Source organism: Anguilla rostrata, chromosome 6, assembly GCF_018555375.3.
Source record: "Anguilla rostrata isolate EN2019 chromosome 6, ASM1855537v3, whole genome shotgun sequence".
In the NCBI taxonomy this organism is placed as follows: domain Eukaryota; kingdom Metazoa; phylum Chordata; class Actinopteri; order Anguilliformes; family Anguillidae; genus Anguilla; species Anguilla rostrata.
This window is the reverse complement of record NC_057938.1, coordinates 6,355,219-6,378,075: the sequence shown is the minus strand read 5'-3', so window position 1 is coordinate 6,378,075 and position 22,857 is coordinate 6,355,219. Positions and strand designations below refer to the sequence as shown.

The 22,857-nt window shown below is 41.5% G+C and overlaps 5 protein-coding genes across 6 annotated transcripts; 3 read left to right on the top strand and 2 right to left on the bottom strand.

Annotated features, from left to right (window-relative positions):
* The first annotated feature begins 104 nt into the window (after window positions 1–104).
* On the top strand, window positions 105–4,382 carry LOC135258329 (NADH-cytochrome b5 reductase-like). Of its 2 annotated transcripts, XM_064341759.1 has the most exons (7): window positions 105–592; window positions 895–1,049; window positions 1,132–1,219; window positions 1,345–1,449; window positions 2,103–2,306; window positions 2,613–2,696; window positions 3,959–4,382. In XM_064341759.1, the coding sequence occupies exons 1-7, from the start codon at window positions 404–406 to the stop codon at window positions 3,986–3,988; spliced, it is 855 nt and encodes a 284-aa protein (XP_064197829.1). In that variant the 5' UTR covers window positions 105–403; the 3' UTR covers window positions 3,989–4,382. The 2 variants fall into 2 exon arrangements, with proteins under 2 accessions (XP_064197829.1, XP_064197828.1); XM_064341758.1 differs by lacking the exon at window positions 3,959–4,382 and having other exon boundaries at window positions 108–592; window positions 2,613–3,668.
* cdcp2 (CUB domain containing protein 2) lies at window positions 4,382–10,905 on the top strand. Its single transcript, XM_064341744.1, has 6 exons — window positions 4,382–4,508; window positions 6,349–6,696; window positions 7,250–7,591; window positions 7,870–8,223; window positions 8,451–8,629; window positions 9,183–10,905. Exons 1-6 carry the CDS (start codon window positions 4,442–4,444, stop codon window positions 9,489–9,491), a joined length of 1,599 nt encoding a protein of 532 aa, XP_064197814.1. The 5' UTR covers window positions 4,382–4,441; the 3' UTR covers window positions 9,492–10,905.
* tceanc2 (transcription elongation factor A (SII) N-terminal and central domain containing 2) lies at window positions 10,817–12,659 on the bottom strand. Its single transcript, XM_064341761.1, has 5 exons — window positions 12,519–12,659; window positions 12,202–12,306; window positions 11,802–11,943; window positions 11,347–11,540; window positions 10,817–11,216 (listed from the first exon to the last, which is right to left on the bottom strand). The coding sequence occupies exons 2-5, from the start codon at window positions 12,298–12,300 to the stop codon at window positions 11,028–11,030; spliced, it is 624 nt and encodes a 207-aa protein (XP_064197831.1). The 5' UTR covers window positions 12,301–12,306; window positions 12,519–12,659; the 3' UTR covers window positions 10,817–11,027.
* Window positions 12,660–12,742: 83 nt separating this feature from the next.
* tmem59 (transmembrane protein 59) lies at window positions 12,743–17,274 on the top strand. Its single transcript, XM_064341756.1, has 8 exons — window positions 12,743–12,898; window positions 13,421–13,526; window positions 13,855–13,949; window positions 14,273–14,425; window positions 14,627–14,702; window positions 14,862–14,988; window positions 15,887–16,004; window positions 16,371–17,274. Exons 1-8 carry the CDS (start codon window positions 12,743–12,745, stop codon window positions 16,518–16,520), a joined length of 981 nt encoding a protein of 326 aa, XP_064197826.1. The 3' UTR covers window positions 16,521–17,274.
* Window positions 17,275–18,793: 1,519 nt separating this feature from the next.
* Window positions 18,794–22,207, bottom strand: lrrc42 (leucine rich repeat containing 42). The gene is made up of 7 exons (XM_064341746.1): window positions 21,372–22,207; window positions 21,138–21,269; window positions 20,787–20,905; window positions 20,431–20,516; window positions 19,869–19,982; window positions 19,308–19,392; window positions 18,794–19,195 (listed from the first exon to the last, which is right to left on the bottom strand). The coding sequence occupies exons 1-7, from the start codon at window positions 21,842–21,844 to the stop codon at window positions 18,918–18,920; spliced, it is 1,287 nt and encodes a 428-aa protein (XP_064197816.1). The 5' UTR covers window positions 21,845–22,207; the 3' UTR covers window positions 18,794–18,917.
* Between the last annotated feature and the right edge of the window lie 650 nt (window positions 22,208–22,857).

Below are 22,857 nucleotides of genomic sequence, written 5' to 3'. Positions count from 1 at the left end.
TTATGAATTTTCATGAACTGTGATTCCTTTCTGTCAGTAGTTTAATTGTGTATAAGAAAATGTGCGTATTGTTAAAACTTGGAATTGTCACACGCTTTCTTACGGAAGATCACAAATACGGAAGCACTTGCTAGTAATGTGCCAATAGCTGTGTAGAGCATAGTTGTGCATTATAAGTTTACTGGCAGTAGATATCAAGACGCTCACTGTGCTCCACAAAGGCGCATGATCTTGATGAAAAGCCAGTGGTTCCAGAATATGTGGTTTATGCAGCTAGCTATGTCATAGTGTTTTCCAAGTCCAGTTACTTAAACCATCTCGTGCATGTGAATAGTATGTGTGTTAAACAGAGCCAAACATAATGCATTAGCTTGCTAGTTTAAACTCAGCTAGTTTAATTCTAATGCATGACGATTCGGATAATCAGGCGGAGGACATCTGGGCTCGCTTGAAGCCGAAGGAGCCACTACCTTCCCAGTGCTGCGGCAGTGGCTGTAATCCTTGTATTTTTGACACTTACCAAAAAGACTTTGAGAAATGGACTCGGGCTAAAGCGAGGGGGGACCCCTCCCTTATAACAGGAAACAGCCAGGTAGTGTTTCGTCCGCCCATCCTCTGTAAAACAATACGACAATGCAGTACAATAACCTTCATAGCCCCAATGGCCGATGTTATAAATCACAACTGATTAAAGCATGAATATAAATTATCATTTGTTTCTAGTTAAATCTTTTATTGTTGCAAACATGAAATAACGTCTCGTAGTTACAGCATTTGATCTACACTTTAAATGCACCTTTGTATGTTCTCCACTCAAATAGTTTCAAGTGCATAATGTGTGAATTAATAAGGTGCGTGCTTCTGTTTTGACTTGATATTTTTGTCACATTACAGCAGAAAAAACAGCTCGTTACCCTGAGCCCGGATTCATTCAGTGCATTTCAGCTGGAGTCCATTGAAGTTTTAACGGAAGATACGAATCTCTATAAATTCAAGCTGCCAACTGGTGGCGGTCTAGCGCTAGGATTGGGACAGCACCTGGTGCTGAGGTATGGAGCTATCTGCTGTATGGCTTTGTAGTAGAGATCAGGTTGTTTTGTTTCTCCTATGACAGTATTCTCGCTGTTTCAGGGGTGTTGTCGATGGTCTAGAGCTTCAGAGAGCTTATACTCCTGTCAGTCCAGTCAATTCAGCTGGATACTGTGAATTTCTTATCAAGGTAACAGAATTCAAACCAATTATTTTAACGTGCTTGACATTGCGGTTGTAGCGTTATTGCTGTTCTTCCCATTGCACATTTCTGTAAAATGTTATCTTTTTCATTTGCATCGTATCTTACCTCAGCTCTACAAAGATGGCCTCATGTCCCAGTACATCAGGACCTGGAAACCAGGAGATTTTATAGAGTGGAGGGGGCCATTTGGAGGTTTTCCCTATAAGTCGGACAAGGTATGTAACTTGTCCCGTCTTTGATTTGTGTTGCAACCGGAAGCATATTTTCCAGTTGTGTGCTTCAGCTCACTTTAGGGAATTATAGCCAAAACAGGGTTGCTCACCTTAGGTCGTTGAAGGTCTGAGGTGCTTAGTTCTCCAGTCAAGCATGTTCTAAAGCTCAGGAAAAAAACACTAATGTGCTCTCTGTTCCAAACCGATGGATTAGAATTAAACTCCGCCAAAGCTGTAATTCGTTTGATCAAATTACTCAGGTGGGATGAAAGCCTCACAGCGTCAGTGTGGATTTTCAGATTAAAAATCCTTTTCTGAGTGCTTTGACCCATTGGCATCTAAATGATTTGAGCTTAACACAACATCTTCTCTTCAGTTGCTTTGATTTTTTTAAAATGAGAGAAGCTTTAAGTCAACTCACTCCAGGAATTGATCATCTCAATCCTCCTTGAGCATTGTGAGTCTTGAAGAGGGTACTTTTGACGGTAGTTTTACCCATGAATTAAAGTATTTAGAGGAATGTCTTCCGATCGATTGGTTATTTACATTTTATTGTAGTTTCTTTTTTGAAGTGATTTTTTGCAAATCTTGGAAATATTAGGTTAGGTGTATCTTATTGTGATAGCGCCCCCTGCCTGTCTCCTGTTGCTTCCCAGTATAGACAGCTTCTGCTGATTGCTTCTGGCACTGGGATTGCGCCCATGGTCCCTCTGCTACAGGCCATCACTGACGATGAGGAGGACGAAACCTTCGTCAAACTGGTCTGCTGCTTCAGAAACTACAAATGTGTCTACATGAAAGACTTCCTTCAGGAGCAGTCTCACTTTTGGAATGTCACTACATATTTTGTGCTCAGTGAGGCAAGTACATGCTGTATACTGTCTGTGTTGTTGTCATCGTCCCTAACTTCATGGTTATGTGTCAATGTGCTACAGTACAAAACGCAAACCTATTGGTTACTTGAATCCCCCCACCCCCCCACAAAAAAAATTATGAGTGTCCTAATCATGTTATGTGTGGAGAGAAAAGATAAAGGTCACTTCTAGGCCATTCTAAGTGAATGTAATAAGTGAAGAAATGGTCAGAAATACTTTTAAGCAAATGAACGTGGTCAGAAATGAACATTTCAGACAGGATTGCTCAAGAGATCACTGCCTTGTACACAGGAGGAGAGCCCGGAACACCTGCCCTGGAGTTATCGCGACAAAACCCACCTGGGCCGCCTGGATTTTGAGCTGGTGGACACTTTGGTGAAGTCTTGTCATAAACCGCCTTTTGCCGTCATTTGTGGCTCGGTAGAATTTAATAATGACGTGTTCAATCTGCTAAGAAGAGCTGGACTTGATGAAGACTCCTGTTTTAGGTTTTAGTCATGCAATCTGAATATTTCGCATTTGGAAGTAGGGGAGGGTGACCCTGCACAACCAAGAGACTACAGACTGTGCACATGCACATGCTGGAAAAATGCAAACATACCCAAAATGCCATAACATGCCAGTTTAAAATGACTTAATCATGGATCTATGAGCTGCAATGCCTACTGGGTTGTGTTTTTGTTAAAATCAGCAACCATTGTAAGCCTAATAAACCAAGTGAGGTAAGCCGTGTACTTATGTGTACTTAACTGCTTTAAGCTATCAAGTAACTCAGGGGTGGCCAACCCAGGTCCTGGAGAGCCGCAGGATTTGCTGGTTCTTGTTTTTACCCGACGCTTAATTGATTAGTTGAAGCCATCGATTACACCGTTAATTCACTTAACCTGGTTTCTTTGGTCTAAGTGGTTGTTGTACTTAAGGTGAAAACAAAAACCAGCAGACCATGCGGCTCCCAAGGACCAGGGTTAGCCACCCCTGAAGTAATTGCTGAATTAACAAAGAAATACAGCATACCTGTCTTCCCAGGCTGTGGATAGCCAGGACTATGATTGGTGAACATATGGTATCTCTTTTTTTTACTTTTAATGCAATGGACATAATTGTGCTGTTAGCACATAAATGTCAGTCTTCCAATTGAATGGTGCAAGTCCGCTGTTGGGCTTTATCGAAGCAAATGCCATTTCTATAGAAGCTTGTATCTTGTGCTCAGCATTACTTTACACCTGTTAGCCTTAAAATCAGGTGCAGGAGTACAGAGCTCTATGCAGATGGTATCTAGGAGGACAGTGAAATGTGAAATGTGCCGTGGACCATAAAAATAATGATTGCTGTGTGGTGTATAATTCATCTCTTTTTGTATACTGTTACTGGTGCACAGTGTCTGCTTTGTAAATGAAAATCATGTCAAAGAAACAGAGATGTGACCAGAGAGATCAGAAATAAGATATGCTCAAAAAATAATAACTGAAATTATATACTGTTAGCTATGAATGGGCTTGGGTGGTTACTCTCTGTATTGAGTACATTTCTGTGGAAACATTAGATGTTATTTTGGATTGTTACTAGCAGATTACAGTACTGATTACTGTTGACTCAACCTTAGTAAATATACCCCATATTTCTGTTTTGCTGGTCAGGTATATTGCACAGGTGTTGTTCTCCTGTGATGATACCTGACTCCATCGGTGCACGAGGCCTGCTCACACCTACCCCAGGCTTGGTTCTCACCGCCAGCCTGCCAAGACCCTTGTCCTGGCCACCGGAACGGACAGGGCAGTGGACCTCTTTTGTCTGCTCCACATGGAAGCGTGTCCGGGGCCATTGTCGCCCTCATGAAACATTGATTGCCTTCTCTCCAAACGGTGTCCCAACAAGCCACCTGGACGCACGTGAATTGCGGGGGACATCCAATATCGTCCCATTAAAATTTAGTGGAGGAGGCGAGCGCGGCCTATCGGGTTCTTCATTCAAGGCCGAAATGAATTATTGAGCGTTCTATTAAATCTACAAACTCCCCGGGCTTCTGTTCGCCGCACTAGGCTTTGACATTGCTCCGCTATTCGTTCCTGCCCGCCGCTCGGCCTTTGTGACCGAAGCGTGACTCGCTAAAAACCACCAGCATGACTTTCAGGATCACTGTCCTCATTCATCTGCTCTGGGTTTGTGGCAAGGCTAGCTCCAGAAAAGGTATGGATTTTAACTACTTCGACTGCCCTGTCATTATGCAACTGAGCTATGGTCACAGTTTGCTGGCGTGTACCTTTTTGCACACACTTTTTGTAAATATGCATATTTGTTTAATTGGGTGTTTTTTTCTTCATATGGAATTATGTCAAACCTTATGCCAAGTAAAAGCCATCGAATGTTTCTTTTCATCCCCACAGGTTACATATAGAAATAAATATTTTCTGAACATTCATAGCATAAAATGATCAATATTAAGGACTAAAATACTTATCATCTATAAGCATGCTTCATGTGATCTTAATTTGTGTAATGCTTCATTGGGTTATTTCAGTGACGGTTACCCTATGTAAAGAATAACCATTCATTCTTTCAATAAGAAAGCTTTGTGTATTACAGATAATCACTAAGATAACATATTTATGGTTGAAAATTAAGTGCATTATACTTCCACTGTAAGTTGCTTAAAGTTTCTGTTGTCTTTTCATGACACTTCATTGGTTTAAAGAATGAAGGTATACAATAGAGGATGAGATTTTACAATGTTGCATGTGTGACAACTCTAATACCAATGATCCAGGAACAAGGGTTATCTTTTGCATTTCACATGCAATTGAATCTCTAATATTGTGGAAACAATTACACTGATTTTGTAATTAACTTGTCAGTCTTGGTTTTCCATTCCCCTGTGATTTTTATTATTTTCCCCAATTTAAGCTTTACATTGATTAACTTTTAGATTAGCAAAGTGTCATTTTTGAAGATGCAATTAGGAATCAGAGACCTTAATTACATGGTGTTGATTTTGCCTGTTTTTGCGTCACACACTCAGCAGTCCTGCTGAAAGCCTGTTCCTCGGTTGCTATCACTGCTGATACAAAATGGGCACAATGGGAGGTGCTCGGGGGGCACCCTTATCAGATTCCCGAACCACCTCGACTGACTCCTCACAGTGCGGAGAAACTGCGGTACTTTGTGGTCCTCCCGGAGGGTTAGGGTTAGGGTTAGGGTTAGGGTACTTTGTGGTCCTCCCGGATGGCTGAGCTCCTCACCCTGTCAAGGAGAATGATCTCTCCCACCCTGCGGAGAAACCCCATTTCAGCTGCTTGTGTTTGCGATCGCGCTCTTTCGGTCACTACCTATAGCTCATGACCATAGGTAAGAGTAGGGATGATGATCGACTGGTAAATTCGAGAGCCTAGCCCATTGGCCCCTTTTGCCGGAAAAATAGAGAGACATTAAGAAATTAAGAAATACATTCAGGGGTTTCGCCATGTTATGCTTAGTAATTACAAGTATTTAAAAATTGATTCTCAAAGTCACTGGTACCAGTGAAGATAGGCCAGCACTGGAATTCTGTGTTCCCTTTATTTAGTCTTGGTGAGAAGATGAGCTGCTGCATTTTGAACTAGTTGAAAATAAGCCACTGATCTTTAACTTGGGCAAGTAAACGGCATTACAATAGACCAAGTCTGATGACACAAAAATTTGAATAATGTATTTATCCTCATAAGTAAAAAATCTTGAGTGTGGCTATCTGAAAGTAACCACTTCGTTAATTTTGTTCTGTGCACCCGTTTGAACTGAAATAACTGCAATATGAATGCAAATCATTTCTACTTTAAAAAAAATGAAGTTGCAATATTGACAGTTGTTCAACAGCAAGGCCGCCTTCACCATCTTTTACCCATACGCTAAACATTATCCTGGTCTAGGTATTCAAATCATTCAGGGAAATGAGGGCGGGCGAGTTTAATATGCAAACTGCGGTGTGAGCCTAGGGTTGTTACCTTTCGCTTTCGGTTAATATTCCATCAGCACCATTACGATATTATACCACCAGGGGTCAAGTGTGGAGGCATTCTTTCGGCACCCAATGGCAACGTGTCCAGCCCAAACTTCCCGGGCCTGTACCCGTACAACACGGAGTGCTCCTGGCTGATCGTGGTGGCAGAGGGCTCCTCCGTCCTCCTCACCTTCCACCACTTTGAGCTGGAGTACCACGCGGACTGCGCCTACGACTACATCAAGATTTACAACGGCATCTCGGAGGACGAGGGCAACCTGCTGGGGAAGTTCTGCGGCGACATTTGCCCTCCGCAGTTCACCTCCTCCTGGAACGTCATGTCCATCATCTTCCGCTCCGACCGGCATGTGGCTCACAGGGGCTTCTTGGTCGGGTACAGGAAAGGTAACTTTACAGTCACCACAGACACCCATCTTGTACTACCTATGACCACACTGTGTCCATTTATATCAGACCACAAATATGCATTAACTTCATGTGTCTATCACATCCTGCGGTTCGACCACCAAGTGTACTATGGCGAACCGTCATAAGTGGGGAGAAAGGTGGTAATAATTCTAAGGGCCCAAAGCTGGGGGAGGGGGCTACAATAAATACAGTAGCATCATCTATAACTTAATTTGATGGTGGTCGTGCCCAATGTGAGATCCCTTCCTGTAGCCCAAAATAATTGGTACTGGGTCTTACAGTAGGCTGCAGGAAGAAGTGCTTGCTGCTCATTTAAGCTGACAATGAGAACTTCAGATTCATGGGAGAGTCACTGCAGAACTTACAAGACGAAAATGGTCACAGAAAATAGTCTGAATATGCCATAGAGATACTGAAACCATGTACTTTTTGTATATTATTATATCATTGTATCCCTCAAGCTGCAATTTCTGTAACATGCTGTCATCTGTTTGTGTCAAACCCCCCCCCCCTTTTTTTTTCTCCTCAGATATGTGTGGGGGAGTCCTAACCGGCCTTTCGGGTATCATATCCAGTCCAGGCTACCCTGTCGAATACAGCAATAATGCAGACTGCTCTTGGACTGTGCACGTCTCAAACCGCACAGTGGTCAGCCTGGTCTTCCTGGACTTCCAGCTCGAGAACAACGAAGGGTGCAACTTTGACTTTGTGGCCCTGTTTGATGGGCCAACTGTCACCCACAGACACCTGGGAAACTACTGTGGGAGCAACCGTCCGCCCAACACCGTCACCACCTCCAACCAGCTACTGGTAGTCTTCAAATCTGACTTCAATATTGGAGGGAGGGGATTCAAGGCCTATTACTACTCAGGTGAAGAGGTCAATAACGTTAGCCACCGAAGCCATGAGATGTAGGTGTAGAGGGATTTTATCAGTGTTCAAGCTTATTCATTTTTTATTCTGTGTTAAGTAGGTTTATAGATATTTTGTAAACATTGTTGACAAGCTGCAGACTTCATAATATTACCTCCTTTGTTCAGTTGCTGTTTTTTAATACACCATCAGTTTGTTGATAACTGTGAACTGTTTCATAAAAATTAATTTGAGAAAGATTTCAGCACAGAACATATTTGTATTATCGTTTTGTAGGGGAATGCCAGCAAGTCCTCACAGCTATTCGAGTGAATTTCACCAGTCCTCACTACCCCAACATTTACCCCAACAACATAAACTGCCATTGGACTATTAACCTGGAGACTGGGTACCGGATCAAGCTTTTCTTTACCAGCATGGAGCTCGAAGACCGCAACAGCCTGACAGACGAGTGCGACTACGACTCGGTCTCGGTGCATGATGGGAGCAGTGAGGCGGACCCACTGCTGGGGCGCTGGTGTGGCTCAGATCAGCCCCCTACCCTGCTGTCCAAAGCCAACAAGCTTCTGGTCATCCTCAACACCGACCGCAACTCCGCCTACAAGGGCTTCTCTGCCTCTTACACGGGTGGTGAGTTTCACGTCACGTCTACTCCCTTCTGAAGGTCATGCACACAAGATAGGGCCATTGGCTCATGTATTCTCACAAAACTAATTTCCTTAGTCTGCAAAAGTCCAACAGAACATCTCATACAAGTTGGGGGGACAAAGCAAAATGTTATTAAAAATACAGTGTGCTTATTGTTTGAAGTCTCCATTGATATCTGCCTTGCATGTGCCTGCCTCTTTATGTCCAAGTGGTGCCTGTCAATGTTAGCTGCACCAGGACTGAATTTCAGATACAGATTTCCCAGCAGTCTTTGCCCCAGCTGGAGCGTGAGAGTGTGTATTTGGGGAGCCCCTCCTGCTTTGCCCAGATGACACCCACGGTGTACAAGATCCAGGCCCGTTTTGTCAACTGTGGTACTGCAGGGCAGGTAAATGGGCCTAGTGCACTGTCAAACTCCCCAAACTAGCCCCATCACTTACAGTTAAGGACACACATTATCTACTATAGAAAGAGCCTTAATGACAAACTTTTGAGTAACAAACACAAAATACATAATAAGATGTTATTTTTTTCCTACGGTGGAAAACATGGCACTGTAGTGCAATTCAGTATCATTTTACATTTGTAAGAAAAACTAAACGAGAAGCTGGTATGAATGTGAGGTGGCAGTGTAGCATAATTGCTAGGGAACTGGACTGCTTACTGTGAGATTGTAGGTTAATTCACTGGGTAGACCCTGCCATTATACCCTTGAGCAAGGTGCATAACATGAATTGTTTCAGTAGCTGTATGACTGGATGTTATGCAAAGAATGTTGTGGAAGTCACTCTGGATACAAAAGCCTGCCAAATACCTAAAAATGTAAAAAAATAAAAACAATCTAAAGAAAAGCCATTCATTTCATTAGCCTACCATCTCCAGAGTCGAGTCAGATAGCTGCGATCGCAAAGCCTAAAAGAGCGTGACGTTGCCCTTTGCAGAAGCGCAGGAACATCACGGTGCTGGTGAACACCCTCTACATCAACTTCTCGGACGGGAAGCAGTGGAACGTCCAGGAGTACGAGGTGCAGTGCGACGCCCAGCGGAAGGTGGCCTCCGTCAGCCTCATCACCGTGGAGGAGCGGAACAGGCTCAACGAGCTGGCCCGCCGGGCCGAGGAGGCCGACGTGGGGACCAGCGTGGAGGAGGAGTCCGAGCCCCACGACACCAGCGACATAGTCTTCATCAGCATCTGCGTCCTGGCCGTCATTCTCATGGTGATCGCTATTGTGTGGCTGGTGCTGCTATAAGTACACATACCCCCCCCCACAAAAAAAAAAATCATGAAACAGAGACACTATATTGTAGTGGGCAAACACTTCATTTACAGTTACTAACATGGCTATTTTTGTAATGAACGGACCCAGTTGGTGATGGTAAACCAGATGTAATTTAATTCAGCAAGTGTGAGAAATTCAGGGTTAACATCACCAACCACCAAGGTCAAATTTAATGTTCCTTGCCTTTATTATAGAAGGTATCCAATTAGGAAAACTCTTCATTTGCTTTGTTAAGTAAGTGCTTGAGCATATTTCTATAAATGTTTGTGGTTTCTTGACATACGCTATTCAACCTTCATACAAGGTGCAGAATCCCTTGCTCTATCTATCCTTTTCTCTGTGTAAAATACTTTTGTAAATCACGTTGTTATTCATTCAGTAAAATCCATTCTTGTTTGTATATAGACTGCTCGGACAACCTGTATAGTGTATTCTCTGAGCACTATGGTGGTTTTGTGTCTTACTTTGTAAATTTTAAATATTTTACCAAAATCATAAACTGCATGCTAACAACAAAAACCGCACCGACTTGTTTCAGGAAATAAGGGGTCAAATGTTGACTCATGTACAAGAGGAATGTCACCTGCTGTTGACAGTGTGCAACACCTGTGGAAGAATATTGAGATTTTTCTGTTATGAAACAGGTTCCTTGCTTTTAATGTGCATACGGTACCTATACACAGTAAGGTAAAGGTTTTACAGTGAAGTTGCTTTTTCAAGTGGTACTTGTCTGACCTCTAATGCAAATTATTTGTAGCACTGATTGTTTATACTTGATGGTAAGGCTAAATTCAGCATAGGTAGTGTAACTTGTTTGTGGAAGTTTCAGATTGCCGTATGTGAGGGTGCTGTCCTCTGCCATATTCTTACTGTGAACGGACTACTGTGACAATATACAATACATTCATGTCCAAGTTAAAAATTATATATATTATAAATTGTATAAAAATACTATTTCAATGCAATTGACATGCACAATACATTTCACTTGCATGAATCACTGAATTTCATAACTTTAAAAAAGTTCAATGGGGTAAGGTTATAGTTGAATCTGAAAGGATTGGGACAGGGTGTAAGGTCTAAAGCCAGACTCTTAATGAAGGTACCATGCAAGTTATTCTGTGACACGTTGAAATCCATGCAGTTATAAGTTATATGTAAAAATATTATACATACCTATGTTTTTTGCAACAGCAATACTGATATCTTTCATCAAAGCTGCTGTCATGTTCTAGCAGACATAGGGATCAAGATTTACCACAGGAAGAAAACTGAAGCATTCTTTTGAAACCATATTTTTCAGAGATAATGTCTTTCTGTTAAATATTTATTGTATAATTAAGAAAATAACAATTACAACATAGAAGAAATATTATTTTAAAAACTACTTTAAAATGTCCTCAAAGGCCATTCTGAATTCTTAAAAAACCTCCATCGCACATTTGAAGACCAGCTTCAATCCCCAGTTTTTCCAACAATCTATTCTCTGACGCTTTGGCACCACAGTTATTTTTTGTAGGTGGCAACCAGTTGGTTGACTGGAAGCTTGCTGTCCTTGACTTGCGCACGGATTTCTGGCTTGTGTTTCAAGGCAAAAACAAGTGCCCTCACAGTCCGTCGGTAAGCACCGCTGATGAGACGCGAGCTTTTGTGGAACACCTCTCTCTCGATGTTCTCAATCAGGGCATGGTCTACCTGAAAGATCACAAGGACAGTTTGTTTATCAAAGGAAAAACTGTATGAACTAAGGAAGATGTAGTAGGACTTTAGCTTTCTATGGGACTCAAGCAATTTATTATATATACAACACCTTTATTATTATTACCTCTAGCTCCATGGCTTCTGCCAGGAGTTTTCTCGCATTGTTCCTCAGTCCCTCCGTCTGCGTGTCACATCGCACCTCGATGGAGGGCTTGTTTGCATTCTCCTCAATGAAGGTCTTCCAAAGGCTATAGACTTCTCGCGCCAGTGCGCTCACTTCAGGATCTGAATGCTTGCGCATCTTGTTCACGGTGTGACCTGCAAATCAAATGCATGCTCTCATTGGCCTGTTCAGTTACGTGTTAAGGTAACACAGAATGTGATATGATGTGTGGACACAGACATCTCCACCATGCGCATATGACAACCAGTTTCACAGTGTTCACTCCAAACTTCTGTGCTAGTAATTTTTCATATAATAAATTACTATGGGGCATAATTTGATAGATTGTAAAGAACATTATAACGATGCGCTCAGTGGAGACGTTGATGATCTTAATAATAAAAGAAGGCTTTCACCGATCTTGGTAGATCTGAGTACTTCCTTGGATGGCACTTTCTTGTTTAGTTCGGTCAAGGCCAACAGCATGTTCTCCTTTGTTTGTCCTGGCAGCTCCAGCGTGGACTTAAAACGTTCAATGTCCTCAATCACGACAACTCTCTGTAACAAAGACCATCATCTCATCTCGCAAATCGTGTCTTCAAAACTTGCTACGTGGGGGAGGATTACATCCGGGATCCGTTGTTTATATTGTATATAATCTACAATATTACATTACATTTATTGAGCAGTTTTAGCAGCAATATTGCAAGTTGCAACATAAATACGGCAACTTAATATAAAAATAAACAATAACGAGCACATCGAGTTTCTAAACTTGCTGATTAATTCAGCTAAACATTAGATTATATCACTCACCCTCAAAGACTCTATTGTGGCTTGTCTGTACACTTTCCCATGGGTTGTCGTCTGCTTTTTGGGCTGATTTTTTGGTAGTCTCACAACAAATTTGTCCATTGTTGGCTGAAAACGTTAGTTATAATGTAGCTATCAAGATTAATCGGTAAAACAGATGACTGCCTAGAGGAGCCTTATCACACAGTCGAGGAGGCTGCTTTAATTCTCATTACTATCGATTATCACAGTGGACGCCAAACTATCAAGCTACAGCAACCAATATGTTGAGAATTAAATTGGTTTGCAAGCACACACACGATCACAACAGCAATACATACCGTACTGCATTAGCGTCAGTGCTGTGCCAAGTGGCTCAAAAGAACAAAGTACTATTTTCAATCGTGAACATAAACCGTTTTCATGCAGTCCAGTACTACATCTCGTGATTTCTCGTCGTCCGTAACAGTCTCGCGTTATTTTGCAGGCGTAGGTAAGAAGAACGAGGAAGACGGCTCTCTGTGGCTGAGCTGAAGCTGTTGTGCAGATTTCAAAGGAAACAAATATGGAGGTGTGGAAGTTCTGGGGGAGCATCGTCAGCTTATGCTGTCTGCTGGCATGCACTGCAGCCTCTGCTGATGTGTTCGACGGCGTTTTGGGAAATACAGCCTCTTGCCACAAAACGTGCCAGATGACTTACAGTCTGCACACTTACCCCCGGGTTAGTATGGCTTGCCAGCTGCGCAGCGCTGTGTAGATTATTAGCTAGCGCGCAAGGTAAACATTGGTCGAAATGCTAGCACTAGGTAGCTAGCTAACTTATTTAGACATTGGCTATTCAGCGAGTATTTACTTCATTTTGTAGCGAGGAAGTTGATCACCCATGCAGGGAGATAGACTAAGTTAAAACAATTATTTAGCCTGAGTCGGTCGAATTGTGTTTGACGGCCTGTCCTGTATCAAGGAGCAAGATTTGTTTACATCTCACTTTAGCCGAGTAGCTAAGCTGTTGAAATTGGTTGCCATTTCAGTTAGCTTCCTCCTCATTGTTAACGTTAGCTGGGCAGTGTTTGCTTGCGGTTGCAACTTAAAAAGTGTATTTTAAAATGTCGTTGTTGATATGATATATTGACTACCTAACTAACGTTACTTCGGTTGGGGCACAGTGTAGCTATGCAAGTTAGTGTTTTTTCGATGGCGCTGTGATGTTTTCATGACGTGGGGGAAAATGTTTATTTTACAGGAGGAAGAATTATATGCCTGCCAGCGGGGCTGTCGTCTCTTCTCCATTTGCCAGTTTGTGAACGAAGGCGAAGACCTCAATCAGACGAAATCTGAATGCGACTCAGGTAACGATGGTGTTAAGCGCAATCAAGTTATTTAGGAGTCAACTTTCTGGTTTGACCTACATCATGGAGTACATCGCTGAGTATTCCAAATATTTTGATTGTTGACGTTTGACATACTGGATGACACATACTCTAGCATGTTTCCTGCGTGGTGTTATTTTGTAATGAAATAGATCTGTAATGTTTACACTTTTGCTAAATGAACAGGATTGTGGGCGAAACTTTTGCTCTTGTTGAAATTGCGCTTAATTACCAGTGATCATGTCGCTTACTTTCACAGCTGCATTTTTTAGGCTAATTTTTGTACTGTTTTCAATTGATCTTGTAGCCTGCCATGAAGCCTACACACAGTCAGATGAACAGTATGCCTGCAACCTGGGCTGTCAGAACCAGCTGCCTTTTGCAGAGCAGAGGCAGGAACAGGTAGTCACATATTATATAACACAACCAGTGCATTTTCTTTATCGTTCAGGGAATCATTTAACAGGGTTGCTAATTTGCGCAGATTAATGCTTTATGTCACGTTAACATGAAGTGAAGATGTTCCATATATTGTATGTAGATATGTGTGTATGTTGATAGTTTCATGATGGAATTTGTCCACAATTTTAACCAGGGTGTATTTTCAAAGTTTTTGATTAATGATGACCTGCCGTCTAGGCTGTTAGAATACGGAAGACTTTTTTTCTTCCGGCTCCGTGTCCTTCATTGTAATGTTTATCTATACAAATGTCCGTCTCCTTTAGCTGCTCGCCATGATGCCACGCATTCACCTGCTGTACCCGCTTACTCTCGTGCGAGGGTTCTGGAACGACATGATGAGCTCTGCACACAATTTCATCACCTCCTCTTGGACGTTCTACCTCCAGGCCGATGACGGTAAAGTCGTCATCTTCCAGGTAATGTAGTAAGGTGCAGCTACCACCTACATTTTCAGTGTTGAAACAGAACTTAGTATGTGTTTTCATGAGTAGATGGCATTTGTCAGTGTAGACATTACATGTTTTAATTTGTGAATGATTAGAGATTATAGCTCTGACTGTAAAAAAAAAAAAAAAAAATTATATAGTAAAGAAGGTCATCCTGTTTTAAACCCTCAGACTGAGCCACAGATCCAGTTCATTCCGCAGTTTGATGTGCTGAAAGAGGACATCCAGGAGCAGCAACAGGACTTGTGTATGTCTTTCGTCACAGAGGTCAAAACTAAAAATTCCATTGACATTTTTCCTGAGGAATGTCTGCGGAATGAAGCGGTGTTGCATAGGCCTGCTCTGGTTGATTGGTTTGGTGGTTCTCCTGCCCTTGTTCACTGGTGGTTATGGTACATTCCAACAGATCGCGGACTGAGCAACCCTGTTTACAAAGACTACCACCGGACCTACATCCAGGAGCGTGACAGAGACATGCTCGTGGACAGCAGCAACTCCGAGGACAACTACAATCTGTTCAGTTGTCTCTCAAGGTGCGTTTTTTAAGGATCTGCATGACCATCAGGAGGGTGACGGTCGTCTGCTCAGCAGACATTGTATAATTTTATCCAGCTATTTACTGAGCTTTTTGGCAGTTAAAATCAGTTAAAAACAGTTGTCAGCAGACAAGCAGAACATTAATATCTTTGCCCACAGATAAGTGTTTGGTCTTTGGTCTTCATCATATGCAATGTGCAGTGTATGCATTGCAAGTGGCATGACTTTGGAGACCTGGAGATTCACAGAAGCCAGTCGGGGATATGTTTTCCTGATATATATCCAATAGTGTTCCATTTGGGGGGGTGGGAAAAGTGAAATGATGTATCCAGCGGCCTAGCCGCAGTTCTTCCTGAAAAATACTGCCATCTCTATTGTGCTTCTCAGAAAGGGAACCATGTGTGGAAGATGAATTTGTAGGCAGCTCATTTATTTTAAGTCCTCGTATTCTGCCTTGGTAGTTAGAAACTAAAAATATCTCTGTTGGACCTACAGTGGCAGTTTTGTACCTGTGAAATGGGATCATATGATTTTAAAAGATGAATTTTAGTCACAATAGGAGGGCAGTCACTGTATGTTCCTTGCGAGCCATTTATATGGGAGTTTTCATTCCAACCAATGATGGTTGAATTGACCAAATTAGTTATTTGGATGTATCGACATTTCCTAGTATGATTTTCGGTAAAATAAATTTCAATATAGGGAAAGTATGAAGATGTCAAACTCTTTACAGAAATGCAAAGAAAAAGAATGGAAAGATGATTTTCTGCAGTTGGAAATGATGCCTTAAGAAGTACGTTTTGTGCATTTCTATCAGGAAATTCTTAATCAGGATTTCCGTAATCAAGGCGTTTGAAGCTCCTTCAGGTTCTGCCACTCACGTGCTTTCCTCAGGAACCCTTGGCTTCCGGGCTGGATCCTGACCACCACTCTGGTCCTCTCTGTTCTGGTCCTCATCTGGATCTGCTGTGCTACAGTGGCTACTGCCGTGGACCAGTATGTCCCTGCGGAGGTGAGTCCAGTACGGTGTAAAAACGGGGACCGGGCCTCATCAGCTCTGGGTCTCTATGCCACCTGGGATCTTGTTTACCAGGCATAATGCCTTGTTTGGCCTGGAAGTAAATTCAGAGCATGCTTCAATTTCAGTTTAAAGGGCTTCAGACCAGATCAAGCTAGACTGGCATGAACTTTACTCTTTTTGGAGTACATTGATATTGATTGGTGTGGATGTGCGGTTTTTATTAACAAACCTTACATGAATTGGAAAAAGGATTCAACACGGCTAATTCATAGTACAATTGTGTCAAAGCGTAACTAATGGCTTCAGTATAAAAGCATGCAGGTTAACGGGTGCTGTTACTGTCTTTCTTCATTGCAGAAGTTGAGCATATATGGGGACATGGAGTGTGTGAAGGAGCAGAAACTGACCCCGTACCCACCGTCCTCCCTGGTGATCATCAGCTCTGCGGCGGATGAAGAAGCCGGCCCTCTACCGTCAAAGGTCAACCTGAATCAGTCCGACATTTAGGGGACTGCGGAAGACCAAAAGGGGAGGAGCCACCAGTTTTTTTTTTCTTCTCAGTCTTACTCTTAGTCATTAGACTTAATCTTTGAGATGCAGGAAGATGTAAGGAGGATCTATCTTTTAAAATGGAATGGTGATTTTGTTTTTTTTCCTCCAGACCTCAGATTAGGGCAAGGGATATTAATTAATTGTGTTTGTATATTTGCACTTTTGTGGCATAACTCTACCAAAAAGACGCAAAGCGAACTGTTTCTGTGGGGGTAGGATTCGCTCTGTGTGGTGTCAGTAAGGCCCTTATTTAGTAGAATATGAAGTGATGAAATGATGAAGCTGTTTGAGCTAACTGCGTTGTGGGTGGACTGGGCGTGAATTCCAGGTTTTGTTTGCCACTGCAAACCCCCAAAAATGGGTTAATTTGGAGGGTTTTGACAGATTCTTAATAGTGTAATGTGCTTTCCTGAGCTTGTTATGTATTTCAAATGCACCAGTGTCTTTTACTCAATATGCGTTTTTTTGCAAGAAGGATAAGGTTTAATTAAATTAGAATTAGCTTGTGATCTAAAGGAAATTACTAGGACTGGTGAAGGAGTGAGTCTATTTGGGGTTATGGGGTCATCAGGAAATTGTACATCTTGACCCTCTTGGATATTTTGAAGGTAGGCTATGCAGTTAGGGTTTTAGATATCCATAGGGATTTGTAACTTCTCTTGTATTTGTTTTCATTAAAATGATTAAAAATAAACTTTTTGAAGTTGAATATGCCTAAGAGTTTTATGTAAAATATGTAAATTGAAATTTAAATATTAATTGGGAGGACAAAAGGTGTTTATGTTTTCTTTTAGTTGGCATGCCTAAATCTGTTATGGAGGTTGGTTTTTATTGTGTTTTTGCAGTTACTAAGTGATGATGTACCCAATAGGAGGTGAGTCCGGTTTAGCGCACACTGATGATCAGGAGAACAGCCATGTTACAAATCCAGTTTATCCAACCCTCCTCGTTACATGCCAGAAAATGTATGCGTTTGTCTTTGAAGTATGTTGGCGTCACACCACATTTTGTACAGTGTGTGTCTCTGCACACCATATCTCTCGTGAAACACAGAGCACATTGCTGATGAGTTCTGACGCCATTTTCCTGGAGTAGCTAGATGACCTCTACACCTGGACAAATATAGTGGTCTGAGGCCCCTTCTGTAAATCAATGGCTCCTGTTTAACTGCGTTCTCTAACTCCATGACCATAGATTATGGGTGGTTTTGTAAGTCATGTCTACCTAACAAGTTAAAATATAGAAATTTTGTGTCATAATATTTGTCTAATGTACGACAGTACATTACAAGTCTTGAAATGTACAGTGCTGATTACTACAGAAATTTGGTCATACAGTTGAGAAGTTAACTGCTAGAAATTTACACAGCGTGACCTTTAATATGTTTGTGTATATATGTGTGGCTGTGTACAAGGTGTGTAAGTACAAAGGTGCAACCAGTTTGCTTACTCCTTTAAGATTTCATATAGGCAAGAGCTCAGGCATACAAAGAAGAATCTTGAACGAGGGTGACACGGTTCAAGGAATAAAGAGACTCAATGAATCCTTCTCCAAGGTAATGATGTATTTATGATTCTTTGACTCTCGCATGTGAGAATGTTCAAATATACATTAACATTGCTCCACAACAGCCTTCTGTAAATCAAACACTTGTTTTTGATGGGTGAATCTCGAGCTCTACAGTTCTTCAGTATCACTTCTTGCACATGAAAGGTATTATTCAGCAAGTTATACTACAATGTCCAATGCATAAGATATAACTGTTCTTGAACTTGCAATATTTCTAGGAACACATCACAGCAAATAACAATATAGAACTTATATTGTTTATGTTTTGTGTAGTTTTGCCAGCCTTGTAATATTATTAGGGGTCTCTTCAGTTTTTGCGTTGGGGTGGCTAGATATAGCTCTGATTGACATGTTAAGTAAAGGTGTCACAGGAACATCAAGACAAGATGCAGTCATTTCAAATTATCCATTAACTGCACAGCTTCCCAAAGTAATATATTCTTGGTCAATCAGTAGCTAGTCTTGAAATATCGTTTTGCAGATAGCTTATTCTTGCAGATAAATTATCAAATGATCATTTTGACATTGATATTTTAAAATACAATGTAGAGACAATACTTCTGACAACAATTAATGTTTTTTTATTAACACATTTTATTGATTCAAACATAGAGCAATTATAATAGCAAATTTGGCTGTTATCAGGGAAAAAAAATGTAAAAAAAGCATATAAAGTTCTTGGATCACAGCAGGTTAACAGTGCATCATTATCACAGTAAAATATTCAAGTTGATGCCAATTCAAAGCAGCAGCTACAGCCTCAGTGCAGGCTGGGCACTGTCCTCAGTAGCTGTTCAGCAGGGCCCAGTCCTCCACGCTAAGAGAAGAGGAAGAAGCACGCTTTTCAGGGGGGGCCGAATCACCGCTGCCCTCCACTGCAGAGTCCGGCGCTCTCTTCCTTTTGCTCTGAGACGGTGTCTTCGTTAGCTCGCTCGTACTTCCTGTTGGCTGCATTTGGCTGTTTGGAGTTGGTTTGTAAAACTGAATCCTCTTGGTGTACCCTTTGTCAAACGCCTGTGGGGGCGCTTTCAGTGTTTCTTGGATAAACCTGTGTCTACCATCTGGAGTGGAGACACACACATACAGAGGAAACAATGTTATTGTGTAAAATAAAAAAGAGACTAAGGCACTAAGGGTTTCTTTGCATTTTGTCAGGAACGGCAGTGAACTCACAAAACCGAAGTGCTTCTGTTCTTGGCTGGGCATCTCTCTTTGGCTTGGATGATTCCAAAATGTGAATTTCCCACTGGTTGACAATCTGAAAAGGTGACACAAAAAGTTTCTATTTCCTCAACAGCGAATTTGGCATTAAAGTGTAACATTAACAATGCATTCTCATCCATTAACAATGCATTCTCATCCATGGTATACTGAATTGCTTCAGTATATCTCCAGCTGTATAAATGCATACATATAATTTTTTAAATTGTGCAAGTTGCTCTGTTGAATGCTACTTACACAATTTTACATTATTACAGAGTATGCATTATACAGCTGGATATATACTGAAGCAATTGAGGGTTAGGGTTAGGGTTAGCAGTACCCTGCTTAAGGGTACAACATGGCAACAAGTCAATTTCCCTAACCATTACACTACACCAAATCGCTATTATATCTTACACCATATGCCCACAGTGAAAAAGGAAAACATGCAATCACGATCGAATCTGCATTGAGCAAGACGCACAGAAAACTCCAATGCGACTGTATGTGGACGGTGTTGATGGACCTCACCTGTTCAGCCCAGCCCTGTGTTTTACAGTGTGAATGGCTGAAGCCCTGGAGCGGAGCCTCAGAATAGACGAAGCCCAGCTTATTCTGCAGGGTCTGGCGCAGTGAAGCGGTGAGCTGAAATGACATCAGACCAATGGCTCGTTTGTGCAGGACATTCTCTTATGCCATTCACAATTCATAAAAACAATGGCTAAAAAATAAATGTTGGGGAAATGCAGGCACAGAGAGGAAAAGCTACATTGTTTGTTTTAAAAAGCAACAAAACTTTAAGGTACTAATTAGATGTAAATGACAGACAGAAATTAGGTGACTCTGAAAAAAAATCTGGTGACTAACGTGATGGGTAAAAGTAAAGCTTGTATCTCAAGCTCTGACATATACGGTTCAGCCAATAAAGTTTTGTATTGGAGCTTATGGGTGTTCTGTTAAATCATTTATCATGAGCACCTTGACTAGTTAGGGTATGTGTGCAATATTTGGATCTTTACAATCAGGACAGGGTCATGGAGCACTGTGAATGTAAGAGTTTCTGTAATAGCGAAGACTAGAGTTGCTTCAGCACCTCCATATTGGTTTCTGAGATATCCAGCTCTTGCAGATTTGGAAAGCATGAAAGATATCCAACTGTCTGCTCGCTGATGGCATTCCCTGTGGGGAGAGACCAGCAGAGGGAGAGTGAGACTTCACAATAGTGAGCAATATGAATTATTCATGTTCTATTATTTGTACAAACCAGAGATTCACAATGAGCAAATTACATGTTTTGAAATGCACACTACCTGCAAACAATTAATGAAATATGTTCACAAAACATAATTCAGTTGCATTATCACAACCCAGTTCCAATACAGTCTGGAAGCAACTGTGTCCGTTTCTGCTCATTCTAACAGAGGATGTGTCCATCTTAATGCAACATACAGGACAAGTCTAACAGCTGAAGTTTGCCAAGCCCTCTCTTCATCACGCGAGCTGGAGCTGTCAGCTTCTGAAGGCCTCTGTTGGACAGGTGGTTATCCCCCAGGGACAAGTGGATAAGACTGTGGGACAGAAAGTCCAGGGGAACTGGGTTGGCTTAAATTATCTGCATAAGAGGGATATCACAATATGAAAACTGTATAATTGAGAATATGAGAGATGAGTTACTATAATTCAATGGCTGGAAAACAAGACATGAAAGATGTGTATATTTCACATTATCACCCTGCAGACCGACATACACACATTTACAACGTCTGCATAACCATTTAAAGAGTTTAACTCTGGCCATACCTGGACAAAGCATCAGAAGTTAGATGTTGCAGAATCTCATGGTTGTCTCCGAGTTTACAACCAAAAAGGTCTAGACACTGTAGGCTATGAAACACTTTAATCCCCTCCAGCTTTTCTGATACAAGGATATGCCTTAAGAAAGAACAGGTTAATGGATGTACTTGTTAGAACTGTCCTATAAAATACTGTGTAGTTTGAATACAAAGATGCACGACGCTGTAAAGCTGAATTTACCTGTTCCTTAAACACAGTGACTTCAACACAAGGTCACCGTAGGCTTCACTAAATACCTGCAAAGCCCTGGGTCCATACACTGGGTCTGAAAATTTTTGTTTTGCCTCCGCAGCTCTAAACAGTCGTTCTGCCATTTGTTCAGGGAAACCAATTAGCGAATCAACGTAGTGAACGTTTTCAGCTATAAATAATAAGGAAATGTCAAAAAGAGACTTGACCGAATAACGAAGGCTTCCGCCTTCGTTGTACGTGAAGACGAAGTGCTCTTTTCTCTTTGTGTGGGTGCTGGCTTGAGCTTGATTCTCGATACACAGTTCCACAGAAAATCCTCTACCGAACAGTCGACAAGGCTTTGCATTTCTGTACTGCGAGACTTCCTCCGCACGTTTAGGTTCATTTACGCGACGAAGTACACCGTTTTCGCGAATATATACGGACTCACAGTCATCTTGAGTCTGTTCACTTGAAAACATTTCTATCACTGGTCAATTGCGCTGTTGTTAATGTATGTATAGCTATTTCGCTAACGTTATAGTTCATGGAAACTATGAACTCAATCAGCTTCTATCTACTCATGAAATGCTGTCTAACTACGTTAGCCCGAGAGGGGGTATGCTAAAACAGAGTAGAGGTTACTACCAGCATACCGTACATCCATCATTATAATAAGCTAGCTATATATGAAGCAGAAAACGTGCAATTATAATTCTTATTCTTTTAAGGAACAACATAAACACATTTTATGGTTCGCTATTCTACACAATTTATGTACTCAATCCACACAACCAACTTTTTTCTGTCGAAGTGCAGATAATTTCCTTCCGGAATGAAACGAAGTTTCAAACGATTTTATTGCACACAACGTAACGTTAATAATTATAACTTGCGAGGTAACTGCAGTTGTGCTTTCCCGCTGCTGAAAACGTACATAAACACTAACACGTTTTTACAACGTGTATGATTTATTTTTTATAAAATCATTTTAAGTACAAAATAAAGACACAATGTGGTATCTCGGAAGTATTTTGCTGGCACACCTTATTGTGGCGTTTGCTGCTTGGCAACAAGATGAAACGCCTGAGCTCTGTGAAGGGAAACGCCGTCGTTCACAGGCAACAGTTCCAAGGGATTCAAGGGGTTATGCTTATTTTGTATGTCAATCATCAATTTGGTAAACTAACACTTCTATCTCAGACTGTATGCCATGGCCCCATCTCACATTGGAACCCACCACCCCAGACCCCCATCTTTGCACAATTACTATAACCACAAGGACCCCTGTCAGCTAGGGCCCTTGGAATCGTTCTAATTTCTAAAAGCAAAAGCAGAAAAACTATCTTGAATGAAAAATCAACGTTTTAAGATTTAAAGGGAGTTACACATTCTACAAATTATTTAATGATTTGGCAGTATAGACAAATGCTGCCATCTACTGCAAAAATAAAGATCTTGCTTTTGAAAGGGTGTTATACGTAAATATTTATTT